At 35.7% G+C, this 16,295-nt stretch overlaps 1 protein-coding gene across 3 annotated transcripts; it reads right to left on the reverse strand.

Moving 5' to 3' along the window:
* Window positions 1–279: 279 nt before the first annotated feature.
* Window positions 280–16,295, reverse strand: LOC100254292 (uncharacterized). 3 transcript variants are annotated; one of them, XR_785788.3, is made up of 15 exons: window positions 15,816–16,295; window positions 15,586–15,720; window positions 14,866–15,025; window positions 9,912–9,994; window positions 8,169–8,228; window positions 7,845–8,057; window positions 7,318–7,446; window positions 5,981–6,679; window positions 5,324–5,516; window positions 5,027–5,220; window positions 2,906–3,010; window positions 2,582–2,721; window positions 2,067–2,345; window positions 1,655–1,972; window positions 280–783 (listed from the first exon to the last, which is right to left on the reverse strand). XR_785788.3 is itself a non-coding variant. In XM_010651744.3 (14 exons), the coding sequence occupies exons 1-14, from the start codon at window positions 16,038–16,040 to the stop codon at window positions 1,708–1,710; spliced, it is 2,880 nt and encodes a 959-aa protein (XP_010650046.1). In that variant the 5' UTR covers window positions 16,041–16,295; the 3' UTR covers window positions 1,474–1,707. The 3 variants fall into 3 exon arrangements, 1 of the variants encoding a protein (XP_010650046.1); XM_010651744.3 differs by lacking the exon at window positions 280–783 and having other exon boundaries at window positions 1,474–1,972; XR_002029825.2 differs by lacking the exons at window positions 15,586–15,720; window positions 15,816–16,295 and having other exon boundaries at window positions 14,862–14,976.

The raw sequence follows: 16,295 nt of genomic DNA on the forward strand, positions 1-16,295 counted from the left end.
GTGCATGTACGTCCCCCCTTTTCTTACTGGGCAAGCAATACTCCACTCACCACCCCTATATTTTTTCCAATATTCTCGATGTCGCGTACTGATTTCCTAGTAATGGCGGATGTCAAAGCTGATCAAACCCGCAAGCACTTGCCATTACTGATTTCCTAGCAATGAAGGCGCTTTTAAGCATTATTAAGTGCGTTTTTAATTCTTTTCAAAATCACTCTCCCAAACTGACTCTTAGTTTAGTCATTCTCAGTTACAATGTCTGGAAACGAAGAACATCTCTAATACCAACTGCTGTGAACATTCAACCTAAGCGTGGGAAAATAGTGGGTTACAAGTTACACCTACGATTTGAACCACTTGATGTATGAAGATATTGCAGGTCACCAAGTGCCTGTTGTCTCCAGTTCTTTGGGGAATCTTAAAATCTCAAGACTGATCAATCTCTAGCAAGATGGATCCAAAAGCTAATCCACAAATTTAAGATAATAAACATGATGGAAAAAAAGTAACCCATTGTGAGACAGGATATGTCGGACTAGCTCTTAAGTTCTTCCCTAAAATAAACCGAACAAGGCTTCCCTCAAACCTTTTGATGATGGATAATCCTTGGGCAGGGAGGAAATGAAAGCAATTATGATAGCCAGCCAAAAGCCAAAAATGGAAGCTCTTTAGGGAATCTTCAGATAACAGCAGCAAAAATTGCACCATGTATGAATGGCTTGACGATTCTTCACCACTGTTCCATGACATGGAAGCAATGCCAGGAGCAATTGACGAAAAGACCTAGCAAAAATTAATGGCTAAATCAATTAAGGTAATATGTGCAACATAAAAAGCATTGCCAATATTACTAAGACTTGACCCAAAATTAGATGAACTATTATACATTCAGCTGAAAATGGTGAACCAGCTTCTAACTAGGAAACAATACCATTTCTCAACTATAAAAATAAAGGATTCATCCATTAACTCAATCACAGAGGTGACAAGATTGAACCAAAACCGAGCATGATTAAAATCAAAAAATCTATGAAAGCTTGCTGTAGCCTCCATTCTTAATTTATGAGCAAAGCACACAGTTAGACAACTAATTTTAGTTCCAGCAGCAAGAGTAGAGTTCAAAGTCTCACACCTCCGGATTCTAGAACAGAAACTCAATGATAATGATTTCACCAGTAAATGTTCAGACAAACTTCATAAAACAGAGTGCTCAACCAAAAACTAGACGTACAATAACATCAACAAATATCACTAACAGGCCATTTGATATATCCCTCCACAAAAGAATCCCAACAACAGAAGTTTCCTTTATCGGAGGATTTATTTCCATCAACCCGACAGCATCATTTGGGACAAGAAAAAATTTCTCATGGGAGGTAGGTGGGAATAAACTTTCATCAAACAGACAGTAATTTCCAGTTCGGACAAATATGAATTTCTCATAACAGGTGGAGAGACAGAGAGAGAGAGAGGGAGGGAGGAATGAATTTCCACTAAACCAACAACATTGTTTGCATTATTTGGGACAATAATGAATTGCTCATGATAGTGAATATTCATGAGAGATGTGTAGAGAGAAAGAGGAATGGTGCGCTTGAACACGAAAACACTAAAAACAAAAGGGATCAGGCCTACCAATAAATGTGAGTATTACCTTAACCTTGAAGACTGCAGAAGCAAAGTATCACAAACATTAAAAAGCCAGTTTCATCTCCTTCTCTTCCTGCCTTTTCCCAATTGTCCAGATTTGAAAGCATGTTCTTGTTCTTGGAGAAATGCCCTTGCCTTCCCATACTTCTCTGCTCTTTCTTCTTCCTGCATTGCCTTATCCCTTTTCTTTACCTCAAATAAGAAATAATTATCTTTACGTAGTTCACGAGCTGCCCCCTTAGCCTCCTGTTTTATAAGTTTCTTCAATTTTCTCTGCTCAGCCCGTTCACGATCTGGATCATAGTCTCTACCCTTAACAAAGCTGCAAAATAGCATATATCATTAAGACTCACAGATCATTCGTAGTAGCATTATCTCAACAAGGTAAAATAACACATTGAAAGAAAGTAAATTACTTCTCCTCAAATTTTGGATTGAATAATTTGATAGGCACTGGCTTTTGTTTCCGCATTTGAAGTGGTTGACGCAGCATATGGTGTTCATGAGTTTTCTCCTTAATAAGCACTTCAACACCTCTAATTTTCTCCTTCAATGCATTGGGCATGTTTTCCTGTTCTGCCAATGCAAGTAACAATGTTGATATTGGCAAGAAAATTTCAGGAAATGAATTGTATCCTCCATAAATATCAACAAATCCTTGTAGAGTTTCAATGATGGATACCAGCACACAAGCCCTGCAAACAAAAGGCACACGTTTCACCAAACATTAAGCTGTCTCCAAAGAAGGGTATTCATGGAGAACAACGGTGCAGGCACATATATGCTATTTTAAATAAAATCAATCATTGATTACACAAAATAGGATGTTTGTTGATGGTCAGGACATCAACATAGGCCATCCTACCACCCCACACCATACAATAATGCATCATCAATAACAATTATAAAAAATTTCAAAGAAAATGCTGACCTGAAATTATCTGAGCTGAAAAACGAAGAGCCCTCTGGCATGGCCATGAGTGTGAGGAAATCCAGAGGACTAAGATCATCTACATGTCCTCGTATTGCCAACAGGGGCTTGAGCGTTTTAAGTTCCATGAAAAAATAAAACTGTCATACAGTAAATGAATAGTGGTCATTTTTTCTTCATGCAGCCATATAAGTGTGCTCATCATCAGGTATAGTTGCAAGCAAGTGCAGAAAGAAAGAAATAAAATATGTAAGCAGAACTTTTGGTGGCATCTATATTGAGGACTGTGCTATATAACTTGGATAACAAAAACTGAAGTGGTACCTGAGAATCCTGAGATAATTTTGAGTTTCCATCCAAAGCAACCATTAACAAAGTTTGGAGAAACATTATGGCTTCAGGACAGAACTTCCGAGATTGTTTAACAACCTGCAAAATAAAAATATCAAGTCCATAACCTCCAACTAAAAACTTATGAAAGCAAGTCCATAACCTGCAACTAAAAACTTATAAAAGTAAAGATAAAATAGAAGTTTCAAATATGCCAGACAATAAATTAACAGCATGCAGTTCAATATCATTGGACAGAATTGAAAGGAACAAGCTAAGAGCCAAAAGGATGAGTTCAAGTTTGGGCTTCCAGCACTGGAGCACACACACACAAAAGTCGCAAAGAAACTCTCTTACAAATAGCTCTCTTACTGTCTCAAAATAGCCAAGACAATTTACTAGAGGCAAAACAAAGTCAGCCAATAGCAAGCACCTGTGTTCTCCACCTGTTTTTCCATTTATTTTACTAATCACTATAATTTTGGTTTTTTCTTCATGAAAAATATATATATATATATTCTTCATTGCCTGCTTGCCGAAATGCCCTGATCCTCATCTTCACTTGCATTTAACATGATCCAAGTACACACTTCTCTTTTTCTCACCCAGCAAATTTTTATACATACTCCTTTCTTTCTTTGTATCTAACTTTCAATTCAAAATATCATATATCTTTAAATTGAGAATCACTTATCATCTCCTTAGCTTCTTCTTTCAGCCAATATGTATACTTTTAAAGAGTTCTTCATCCATAAATGCTTCTAGAACTTTTTAACATGCTTCTTTTACATAACGAAATCCATCAACAGTTCAACACCACTGGCCTCCATAGGTTACCAGTACCCCTTGGCTCCCATTAAGGGAAGGTCCAAGTTCTTACTCTCTTAAGGGAGGGCTTCTCTTCTACAACCAAGACCAAACACCCAAAGAGTAAAACAATATAGAAGTGAAAAATAAAAACAAAATAATGTCCTTCAAAATTCACTATGAAAGGGTCACCTGCTTTCTTCCAACATCTAAAATCTGTGATGACTTAGTGGCTCTAGAATCCTCTTTTAGAAGGATAGTAGGAGGATTCTCCTTTCAATTTCTTGATTTGAACTGAAAATTAGGTAATCATGATCACTTCTAAAAATAATAATAGCCATCCACAATCAATCAAATTCATAAATACATTATATTAACATATGAGAAAAATATAATTTGCATTTTAAAATGCACAACTCTGCAGATCTTTACCCCTTAGGTAATATGCTTCAAAAGGGATGGCTAAAGAGAGCTCCCCGCCCTAGTCTTTTCATGTTTTTTTTTATATTATTGACATTGAAACGATAGATCAGCTATTTCATATCAAATTAGAAGGTTTTTTCTGAATGTAGTACTGGCCTTGCCCAACAACTTTTAGTTGTCCTGACCTCTCCTAGTCATATCTCAGAGTTGCGCCTGCTCAAGAAAAACTCATCTTCCTTGAGGTAGCCTCAGAGTAGGGCCTCCAAATTCCAGCCTTATACATGATTTCTTTTATAAACAATGTCTAGAAGACATAATAGAGTTATGCTTAAAACAAATCCCCCTAGAAAATAAAAAAAGAAAAAAAGAAAACAGGAACTCTCAAATTCTCTCGTTTGGCTTGTTATGAAAAATAGGTAAGATAATAAAATAGAATTAGAATTAATTAAACAATTATACATTTTTTCAAAATCTTCAATCTCTATATAAAAAAAGATAGAATTGGTGAAGGATGATGCAAAAAAACAAAAAAAAAAACATCTCAAGACATGTGTAATAGCAAAAATACAAATAGTAGCAGTAAACAAAAGTAGTTCACCATACTTCAAAATGGCAGTTTTGAATAAGTTATAAAGAAAAAAAGGAATCAGCAGAGTAACCAAATTAGAACTTTTCAATAACAGCTGGGATTTGGAAGTATATGCCAGAAGCAGTTGGGCATCTTCCATCACCGTTTTCTATTCCAGAACATGTTGCTCAGTGTCCAAGAACAGATTATGGAAAAGACATAATGCTTCTGTACCACAATTAGCACGTAACTTGCCCCTAAACTTCCCATTTGGATACCAAAGGAAAGAAATAGCATGCAGTTTAACGTTCACATACCGAGAGAACCATGGAGCACAAGAAACAACCAATGGCAATATCATAACCAGATAAAATAGGACAACGCATCAGATATTCACACATCAACAGTGTAGCTGGGGTCATGACAACATGACGAAAGTCAGAGCATGGAAATATCATCGACCAGAGTCTCAGGAGAAATAATGTTTTCAAAGAAGGCCAACTACTCTTCTCTGCAAGCATTAAACAAGTGGTATAAGTATTGGAGAAAAACTTCATCAACACTAAGTATGCAATAATAAATGGAAAGAATCCAACAACTTTTAATATGCTAACCTGGGATTTTAATTGCCTCACAGAATTGCATTCTAGTCCGTAATATCCGTTGACGAGCACATATTGCTGCAAAGTATGGGATCTCCACACTTATCTCCATTAATGGCTTGACCAGCAAATTCAATAGCTTGAAATTTAATGGCTTTTTATTTGCCAAGACAGCAAAATATTGCAATAATACACCATAAAATACCTGGAAAGGAACAGATGTTTTAATTCCACTTCAGCAATACTGATAAAGATACAAGTTTGTTAACAACATAGTCTGTAAATTCTAAAAAGCAAGGCCCAAATATAAAGCTCAGAACCATGTTTAACTTTTATAAAGTAATGTGATTGAAGCTGAATCCAATAAATAGTCAGCTAAGCTTTACAATCTAACCAGAAATCCCATTTATAGAAGTGTTTGTCTTCTTCCAAAACTCAGTGCTCATTCAACTATGTCAAAACAACTAAGTTGACCACTTGATTGGTGAGTGTGTGAGCACTAAAAATATTATATCATGTTCCTAAAAGCTATCAACTGAAGCAAGATCAGATCTAACACACCTCAACTTCAGTTAGTTTCCTGTTTTGTTTTAGAAAGAAAATGCATTTTCGCAAAATACAATAGAACCAGAATCAAATTGCAAACAAAAGTAGCCGAAAAAGTCATACTTGCATTTTCTTCCGATTCTCTACTGCAAGACTGATTGCATTGTTTATACGAATTCGATGAATTATCTCAACAATGTCAGAATCAGAACAATTCTCCAACAACATGAACAATTCTTCCAAACTGGTTGGAGCTTTAATCACGTAAGGAATGGAATCTTGTTGAGACGAAGGATGTTTAACATTTGTTTTTATTTTCTTGGCATCTAATGAATCAATATTGTTTCTATTGATTTCTGCATTACCACTATCTTTTGCCTTTTGATGGATTTTCAGAACCTTCTCTTCCTCCTCATCATCTTCTTCTCCTTCTTGTTCACCTTCTTCATCTTCCTCACCTTCCAAATCTGTACTAAGTTTGTCGTCATCACTCTGTTCCCAGTCCTTCAAGGAAGAAGTCATTTCGCAATTATCATTATCTTTTTCAAAACCTTCATCATCACTCTCATTCTCAGGACTTTCTGATTCCTCGGAAGATCCATAATCTTCCGTTTCAAGCTCATTTGTATCCTTTCTGTCAAGAACCTCATAAACCCAGCCCTTCTTAGACTCTGGCAGCACATCAAGAGAGAAGGAATCACCAAGATCATCCCCAGAAATAGATCTTAGCCTCTGGTTAGATGCTTCAACAGCATCTTCACGTGAATCACCTTCTTCATCACTGGAATCATTAGGAGCAAGCATTCTCTTCTGACGCTCTTCCTGAAATTCCAACCATTATCAAATAATTAAGTATTTAAAGTTTAAAATTATAATGTCTAATATTTAGCTTCAATATGCATATACATACATACATACATAAATACACACACACACACTATCATAACAAGAAAGATGGAATTGCCAGTTGAAAAGGTGTTGACTACAATTCCGTCCATTTTCCCCTTGGATGTAAATGTACATTTATTCTAGTGAAAATTGTGGGTAGTTATTTTTTCTTCTTTTTCTTTAAAATTTTCAATGTGTGAAATTGATGCATAAAATCTAATCATTAAATTGAGAAAAAGAAATTGCCACTTAGAAATCAGGAGTTAGAAGACAACTGCTCACAATCTGGATTTTCATATCATAGACAAATGCAAACACCATTAGCATGAAAGTCTTTGTTTACAATAAATGTAATTCCAATGTAGCAAGTGATAAATATGAGGGAGCTCACACTGGCTCTGTCAAAATGATCATATGTATCCCTGCGATAAACATGGGGCAAGACAGTATTATGAAGCTACCCTTTACTTGTAGATTATGTGACAAATGTGGTAGGTACATCCACAAATACAGTACACCCATCATCCTAAAACTCCATACAATCTGATATTTTTTGTGTCTAACATACATACCTCCAGTCGCTCTAGTCGTTCTCTCTCCTCTTGGGCAATCTCTTCAGGCGTTTTTGTCCTGTCTGATGGACGAGCACGCATATCCAATGTCATCTCACCTATAATTTTGTCGTAGGAATCAGGTTGTTCCTGTGATACATAACATGAAAATTTGTCAGTGAAAACACCACAAGAATTTTTATTTAGTTCTCAAAATTATGTAATTCATACATAAACAATTAGTTACAGCCAAAGAAACTAGACAGTCAAATAAAATATGAAAAATGAATAATTAAGTAGATAAATAGCCTCCAATCAATGATGAATAAATTGCCTGACATAGCACAGGAATAGAAACCCCTATTCAGAGAGCAAATATTGCATTATGGCAAACAGAAACAAATTAGAGAAGCCAGCAGCCAGCTCAGATGGATATTTAAAAAACTCCAGAACTTCAAATTCTAGAATGTAGGACTCAACTGTAGTCAGTTTAGAAGCATCAGATCTAATAAATGAAAGCAGTCCCACGACCAAGAACTATAATATACCTGCTTAAAAGATTTTATGTGCTGCATAGCGGATACATCATCTTTCTTCATATATTCATTTGGAATGCTCTTGTTTACAAGAGCCTTTAAAGCATTCACTTTGTCTGGTCGAGTCAAAGATAATAATGCCTCAGACTGAACTAAGGATGTGAAGTTCTTATCCAATTCTTCCACCAAATGTTCATTTTCTTCCCTATCTTTTGCTTTTTGGGCCTGGTAAGAAATGAGGAAGAAGAAATAAAATAATAAAAAATTAAAATTGCAAGTCAGAAACTCAAGGCACGAGTTTGCAGTAGTTTCAATGGTACAAAAAGGGATCAGCACCTTGTAAAACTTGCTCTTTGAAATAATCTCCTCCATCACTTCCTTTTTGCTTTTGTGTTTCTGCATTTAAAAAAATTATAAAGATAATCCTTACTTTAAACCAAGTACAAGGCATAATGTCGATCAATGTGTGTGTGTGTTGCACAGGCATGAAAGATAGAAACAAACACAACATGAAAGAACTCAAGGAATCACAGGGTTAGAAGACTTAAGATGTGAGTTTACATCTAAAACAACTGTAATCAATTTCCTTACACCTGAAAATAGGTGTGGGCATGTGTGTGTGTGTGTTTGATTCAGATAATGATCCATTCCTAAAGCAGTTTAATCTTTTGTAGTCACAGCTCTTGGGCCTTGGGTTACTCAAAAGAGATATCTACCACAATGAAATGAACATAAAGTAAAATACCATAGAAGATAACACCAGCCAATCATAGAACCTATTGTCTGTAAAGAATGAAAAAAAAAAAAATCCTTCCCTTACCCAACTGTAGTGAAGTGGCAGATATGAAACATAAACACTATATGTACAAGTTAAACCAAAAACTAGTGATGGAATGGGTTCAGATGAATGAGACTTAGTTGAATAAGGCTATAATAGTACATCGCATTGTTGACACCAGAATGAGCATAACAAAGAAGTAATTGCCTAGGTGAAGACTATAAACATTTCAAGACAATATCAAATTAAAATATCATACAAATGAAACTAAGTACAGTGAAAACAAGGAAACAAACTATTTGTTTAATATGCTAATCAAAACTATAAAAATTGGTGTGCATGAGTTACTATGAGAATACAATGTAGGTTTTGAATGGGTGCAAAAGTAAGTCTTAAATAGGACCTTTCCAACTTAAGTGGGGATACAAGAAAAAAGGCAAAAGCTAGCCCAAACACATAAAAACAGGCATTATTCCAACATTCTTATCGAGAAAGCATTTAATGGCATGTTCTATGGCAGAAATTTTTTGCCCTACTTTTGTATTTAAGTTTTGAATCATGTAATATGGCAAAATTTTGTGCCCTATTCTGCCATTTGAGTTTTGAATTCTTTTACTTTAGTTTACCAATGCTACTCAACCCACATGAGAGTGATGGTTGTCTTGAAATCCAATGAGAAACATGACATTGAAGGACATGATTCATGAATGATGTTCATATGACAAAAAAGAAAAAGGAAAAAAAAAAAGGAAATATAGTAAAACAATAAGAAATTGTTTTAAAAAATAAATGCATGTATACACATACACATATATGTACTGTGTACACAAACACACTTTTTTTTTTTGATAACCAAGGAGCCTTCCATGGATAAGCCCTTAGGACTCTCCATGGGGACCCAAACCTCAAGGTGCCAACTACCCCGCAACAACCAATATTGAGTAAATTCAAGATATCATTAGTGGAAGGATTTGAACCTAGGACCATATGTCACTTATTAGGACCACACTTCTCAGTGTTCACCCTGACCAATTGGGCTACCTTGGCAAGTGTGTACACACACACACACACACACACACACACACATATATATATATATATATTAAAAGTGATACGTTGGGGATGTTTTAAAACTCAAAGCAACCTCCCTAACTCTATGTTCTACCAGCTAATTATTTATGATTAAAACAGAAGTCAATAAATAATTCATGCTTCTTAGTCATATAAAAGTGTTTTAGAAAAGGACAGATTCCATATCTAGGATAATACACCAAAAAGTGAGAGAAAAGAATTGGCCTCACATTTTCCTCTCCCTCCATCAGACCCCTTTGTGACTGATTCTGCATATCATGGGCGTTAACCTGTTTCAACAACGTTGGCTTTTCTGTAGATAAAAAGAAAAACACTGTAAGTCTGTGAATGTTGATATCAGAAAGGTCCCAAAAGAAACAAGAATCAAACACCAAGCTGCATTAACAACTATCAAGAAACCAAATAGAGAGAGAAATTGCAAAATAGTAGCTTGTTAACTGACAAGGTACAGCTTCACTAATTGACAGCTGTTCATTAGTTGTGCAGATCACAGGAAATCATACATGAGAACACCTTAACAGCAGAGATTCAGTAGAACAGCCTTTAATCACCCAGATAAATAAACTAATATGTAAAACCTGATGATACATTAGCTTTTTTTTATAGGCCTGATGATACATTAGTTTAATCACATAAAGGAAGAAAAGATGGAAAATATGGCAGATTCTATAGAATCCATACTGAACAAAATGTGGGCAAGAAAGTGAAACATCCACATTTGGGCTGATGAGCTAATCTAAAGCGTCCATGAGGGCAAAGGACATCCTTAACTTCATGACTATGACTAGGAGGGAAGCCAACCTAAAGCCTAGCTTCACCCCTAGAACCTGGGTCTAAGACCCACTGACCCAGCCTCAAGCAGACCAAAACCTGGCCCAAGCAGCCAGATGAGACCTGTGAAATCATGCCCAAACTTGGATTTCTCCATATTTCACCCCCAACCATGCAATCATTTGAAGCTCAGGTTAGTAATCATGTATGCAAGTTGGCAAATCATCATCTTGATGCCTATCCTGCTTTTCTTGCTATCTCTCATAATTTTAACAAATATTGGACAGCTCAGATTTAAGATTAAGTTATTTGTTCACTTGATATTGTCATACCAATTCATATTTACTCAAATGTTAGCACATAAACTTCTGCTTGTATGGGTTATTCTCTTAATCATCTTAACCTCCCCAATCCAAGCTTCATTCATCCTTTTGAAACTCCAAGTATTCAAATTCTAAGGTTACTAATTGGCTAATTATAAAGGTATTGACTAATTTTCTTATTCTTTGAAATCCAAAATATATGCTTTCGGCATTAACTCAAACCAAAATCTCTTGTGCTTCTATGCTAACCTTTTTTTTTTTTTTTTTTTGATAGGTAAACACACAGAAAAATTTTATATATAAAAAAAAGAGAAAAGGGTCCCCAAAGGCCAATCCACAGCATACAGGGAATATACAAGAGGCGTCAAAAGGTAAGAACAAAAAAAAAGAGGGGATACAAAAAATCTCACTAGCCCTCGTCTAAAACCCAACCAATCAAAAAAGTTTATTAAAGGTAAAAGTCCTTCATCTATAAACAACTTAGTCAAAAACCAAAAATTACATACAAAAGAATTTATCTTTTGAATCGAAAGCTCCTCATTTTCAAAAGCAATCCTGTTTTTGTCATCCCAAACCGACCAAAAAAGGCATAAGGGAGTCGTCATCCAAACATTTCTACACTTCTTACCCACAAAGGAACCATGCCAACCAAGAAGGATCTCTTTAAACGACAAAGGGAGGACCCACATCACACCAAAAAGAGAAAATAATAACTCCCACAAAACCCTAGCCTTAGTGCAATGGATTAGAATATGATTAATAGACTTTCTTCAACATAACAAAGGAAACATTTGTTGGCTATGGACCACCTCCTCCTTTTTAGTTGATCCAAGGTTAAAACCTTATCCCATGAAGCTTCCCATGCAAAAATGCCCACCTTAGTAGGAACATAAGGGCTCCAAATGATGCTCCTCATAAATGGTACTGCAGTTTTAAGCTTAAGAGCACTATAAAGGGACTTAACAGAAAATTTCCCGTCCTTAGTCTCTTTCCATAGCATCCTATCTTCCATATTAGTAAGTAGCCTTTTTCCTTATATTGTCAAAAGGAACCTCTCCACCACCTCCCAATTATTGAAAGGCCTAGAGAATCGAGGATTCCAACCTCCCTCCTCACCTGTAGAGTCCCAAAACTCTGCTACCTACGCCTCTTTTGAAGCCGCTAAGGCATACAAAGAAGGGAAAGAATCGCCAATTAGTTCTCTCAAAGTGAAGAGTCATGAAACTTCGTGAAGAAGCTCATTACTTCATTCTTGATAATGTCCGAATAAAATTGCCAAAAAGCCATTGTGAACCCTTCTGAACCAAGAGCTTTATCCCCACACAAACTAGAGAGGGCTGAAAAAACTTTTTCCTCATAAAAAGGTTCCTCAAAGGACCTTGACTCTTCACTATCCAAATCAGAAAAAGACAATGTGCTAATACTACGTCTCCAATCCCCTTGCTTTAACAAGATGCTCTAAAGGGCATTAACCATACCCTCCTTTATCTCAACTTCTCAATTAATCTTCTTCCATTCATTTTTGATAGAAGACAATAAATTCCTTCTTCTTTGGGCATTAGCCATTTCGTGGAAGAAGTTTGAGCTTTTTTCTCCTTCTTTCAACTATAATCCTTTTGATTTTTGCCTCCAAGAAGTCCCTGCCATTCTTGCCCACTTACAATCTTCCACTGCCTTTCTTCTAGCCTTAATGTCCTCGAGAGAGACTAGAATCTCTTTCTTTGGCATCCAAAAAACCAATCTGATTAAGGACAACTCTTTTATTCTTGGTGACATTCTGCAATCACCTCTCTATTCCAAACTTTGAGATCCTCCTTCAGAGCCTTTAGCTTGCTAGCAATGATGTGACTACACGAGCCACTAAAATTATAGCCCATCCACGAATTCCTAACCAGGTCTTTGCAACCTACCACTTTCAGCCACATATTTTCAAAACAAAAGGGAGTTTTTCCACCCTTGATCCCTCCTCCATATAGTAAAATAGGAGCATGATTAGAAGTGGACTTAGGCAACAAACTTTGATATAGACATTGATTTGTTTGTCCATTGCTCCAAAAGAACAATTTTCTTTAGATTTTGTTAGGATTGTGAGCAATTTGCATAAGGAGAAAGGATAAGATGAATGAAAAGAAGTGGGTATAAATGGAAGATAAGAGCATATTTGGCTTTGTATTTATGGGCATTTTTGCTGTTAAAAAAATTTAAAATCAGGTGGTCTAGAGAGTCCCATGTTAGGATGTTTGCAAGAATTCATTTATGTTAAAAAAAACTTGCAATCCAACATAAAGGCACATAAAAAATAAAAATAAATAAAAAAAAATAGGCAAAAAATCCAGAAAGGCAGAAACTATATAATACACCAGGAAACATAATGCTGACCTTCAAACCAACCTAACACATTAGGTCCATATTATAAGAAGAAAGTAGATATTGAGAAGAGCAAGGAAGGGATTGGAGATGAAGACAATTAAGGCCTAATTTGTATAATTGAGTGTGTTAGAGCAAACAAACCCCCAAATAGGTTTCGGGTTAAGCTGAAAACTGGAGGAAGAAAAAGACAGCTACCTTCAGAATTCAGTGGCAATAATCACTGAAACTCAAAATATTTCTGCTGGTTTAGTGTAAATTAAATAATATCCTAATACATCTAATACAGACACACTTAATCATCTGTTTTTCTCAAAAAGGAACATGACAATTGCATATGGAAACCTCCTAAATTACATAATGAGTTCCGCATTTGAACACCCAATTAAGAGAGGTGACGAATTACTAATATATTAAGACTTAAAATCAATTCTCTTCATTATACTAAGAATAATGATAAGGGAAAAGCTTCAATTACTTCCTAAGACATAAAGGTCATGGGAAGGTTGCGGATGATTTCTGAAGCAATATTGCTATTGCTCAAGGGGTTGCTGAAACTTGAAAGAATAAACATCTTGTGAATAGGTGCATAATACATTTTTTTTTAATCAGAAACAAAATATATATTGATAATAATAAAGTTGAAGAGAAGGATGAGAGGTCCCTCCCACAAAGTGCAAACCCTAATCAAAGTAAGAGTATACTCCTCCACTGTCCAGGAAGAAATACTAATAAAAGCATGTACAAAATATCTCAAAAACCAAAATAGATTATTATCAATATATGCATGTACAAATAGATGCATAAATACATTACCTTCATCAGTTCATTAAAAACAATGATAAAAACAAAAAAGGTAAATTAACAGTGGACTTCAGCCACCCTCTTTTATATCAAATTCAACATTAAGTGGAATTCATCCTCAACCGTGCCTTGCTGTTATAAATAGCCAATATTTTATTAGTGTATCACAGTAGCAGCATCATAAACATTTTTTTTCCCCAAATTTCTATTAAAAAATCATGCTTGAGAACTTTTTCTTAATTGACAATATATATCAACAAAAAGCATTTTCATGCAAGAGAAGAAAGACTTTATTTGGGGTGCCTTCTTTTTTCCTTCTAATGATGATGAACAACCAACCAGATTCAATCATCAAATGAAAAAGCCAACAAGCCAATGGCATTCAGAGAGATTGCTCATCAAAAGTTTCAAATCATGGGTTTCAAAAGTTATAGGACCGATAATATGGAAGAACAGATAACCTTCCCAAAGACGAACATCCCAAGACACTAATAGCTTACAGAACTGGAGGAGATTGATCACATAGTTCAGCAGAAGTATTGCCAAAAAATTAAAAGAGAGAGAAAGTAACAACTCCTATGGAAGTTTTCAGTGCCAATCAAAGGCAGCTTCAGCTCCTCGGATTATTTTCTCTATTCCAGTCAGGGAACAGACAACAGGTACGAGGACTCCAAAGACAACAGGTAAACCTAATAATGGTTAGCAATCGTGGTTTATCATCCTATATAGCATTCCCATAATTTTATACATGTCTTTAAATCCAAAAGCTACCACTAAAATCCTTTTTTTCATAGGAGACTAGAACCTATTTCAATACCACAAATGAATTAGACCACTGCAGTACAATCTACTAAGGGAAATTCAATATCATGCACAAAAGTAGGAAGTTCATACATACTCTCAGTTCCAGCTCCTTCTGCACCATCATCATCATCATCGTCGGGCACCATTTCATCTTCAAAATCATCCCTTTCTGAAAATGAAGGAACTCCTTCAATTTCAAATTCATCTTCTTCTCCATCAGATAAATTATATTTGCTTTTCTTCTTCAGTTTCAACTATGAAAAGAAAAGGGAAACAAAAATAACAGATTATGAGATATAAGTCAACTAAATTGTGTCAAAATTTCAATAATTCTCTGTTGATTGCTGAAAAATGCAGGACTAGGAAACAATTCAAAACTTTGAATCTTTACTATTAATTGGGACTTGAAAAATCAAACACCTCCACTCAACCGTTTGATTTTGCTGTTCTTTTCTTTCCTACTATTCTTTCAGCAACCATTGAGATGAGTTAAGATTGGGCAAAGAAAAAGGAAAACCACAAACCATTGTTCAGCTGCCAACAAAAATGAAGAAAACAAATTCCTAAGCAACTAAAAAATCAAGTCTATTCAGCAAACATTAGCACAAATTTGAAAAGGAGTCAAGTTAATTATTGGACAATTTTGCAATCCCCAAATCAACAAAAGCCATTCTTTTTACAGGTTCAAATCAACAAAAACCATAACACACACTTTCCTCTTTCTTCTACTTTTCCCCAGTTCCTCAGCAACCAAACTGCAATCAAATCTGTCATGGAGACGTACAACAAACTAAAAAAAAGCACATAAAATTACCTGACGCTCACGCTGTGACCGCAAAATCGCCTTATCGAACTCCCCAAGCGCATCGTTTTGCTCCCCAATTCTCTTATCAAGAAAAACCGAAGACTTGGCGCTTTGTTCATACTCCTTCAACAGTGTGGCGTTCCTCTGTAAAAGGAGCAATTAAGGGAGAGAGAAAAAAAAATCATCTATAAAACCGAAAACAATCAAAAGAAGTTGAGGAAGAGAGTTAAATATCGTGCCTTTTGGATGGCGCGAGATCGAGCCAAGCCGATACGCTTTTGTTCGCCTTTACGCTTCTTGCCAAGTATGTCGAACTTGGTCCGAGACCAAATGGTCTCGAAAGGGTTCGATTGGGGGGCTTTGAGCTTCATAGCTACGGAATTTGGAGCCGAATTCTTCATCTTCTTCTTCTTTTTATTCTTTTTAGCGTCCGTGGAACTGTGATTGGGCTTGTTCTTCGCCATTTGAATCTCAGCACGAAGGCAGACTGAACCTCTAGGGTTTTTGTGTTTGGAGGGTTTTGCAGGGTTTCTCGGCAAAATAAATAAATAAATAAATAAATCTATAAATTATACTTGTTTGGTAACAGGAATATTTGTGCCAAAGGCACTAAATAGCGGGTAATTTGGACAAGTCTCTTAATTCCTGCTAATTGCAATAATGTCTCGCCTTATTTATTTTAAAGAGATTTTACAACTCCTACAAAACTCTCTCCACAT

This window comes from Vitis vinifera, chromosome 1 (genome assembly GCF_030704535.1).
Source record: "Vitis vinifera cultivar Pinot Noir 40024 chromosome 1, ASM3070453v1".
Taxonomy (NCBI): Eukaryota; Viridiplantae; Streptophyta; class Magnoliopsida; order Vitales; family Vitaceae; genus Vitis; species Vitis vinifera.

What these genes read in the sequence shown, in the direction of transcription:
- LOC100254292 (XM_010651744.3), bottom strand. Translation starts at nt 16,040, where the DNA reads ATGGCGAAGAACAAGCCCAATCACAGTTCCACGGACGCTAAAAAGAAT. An exon ending in GATCTCGCGCCATCCAAAAG is followed by an intron (nt 15,721 to 15,815) that starts GCACGATATTTA and finishes CTCCTTTTACAG; the next exon opens with AGGAACGCCACACTGTTGAA. An exon ending in AACGACTAGAGCGACTGGAG is followed by an intron (nt 6,680 to 7,317) that starts GTATGTATGTTA and finishes TTGGAATTTCAG; the next exon opens with GAAGAGCGTCAGAAGAGAAT.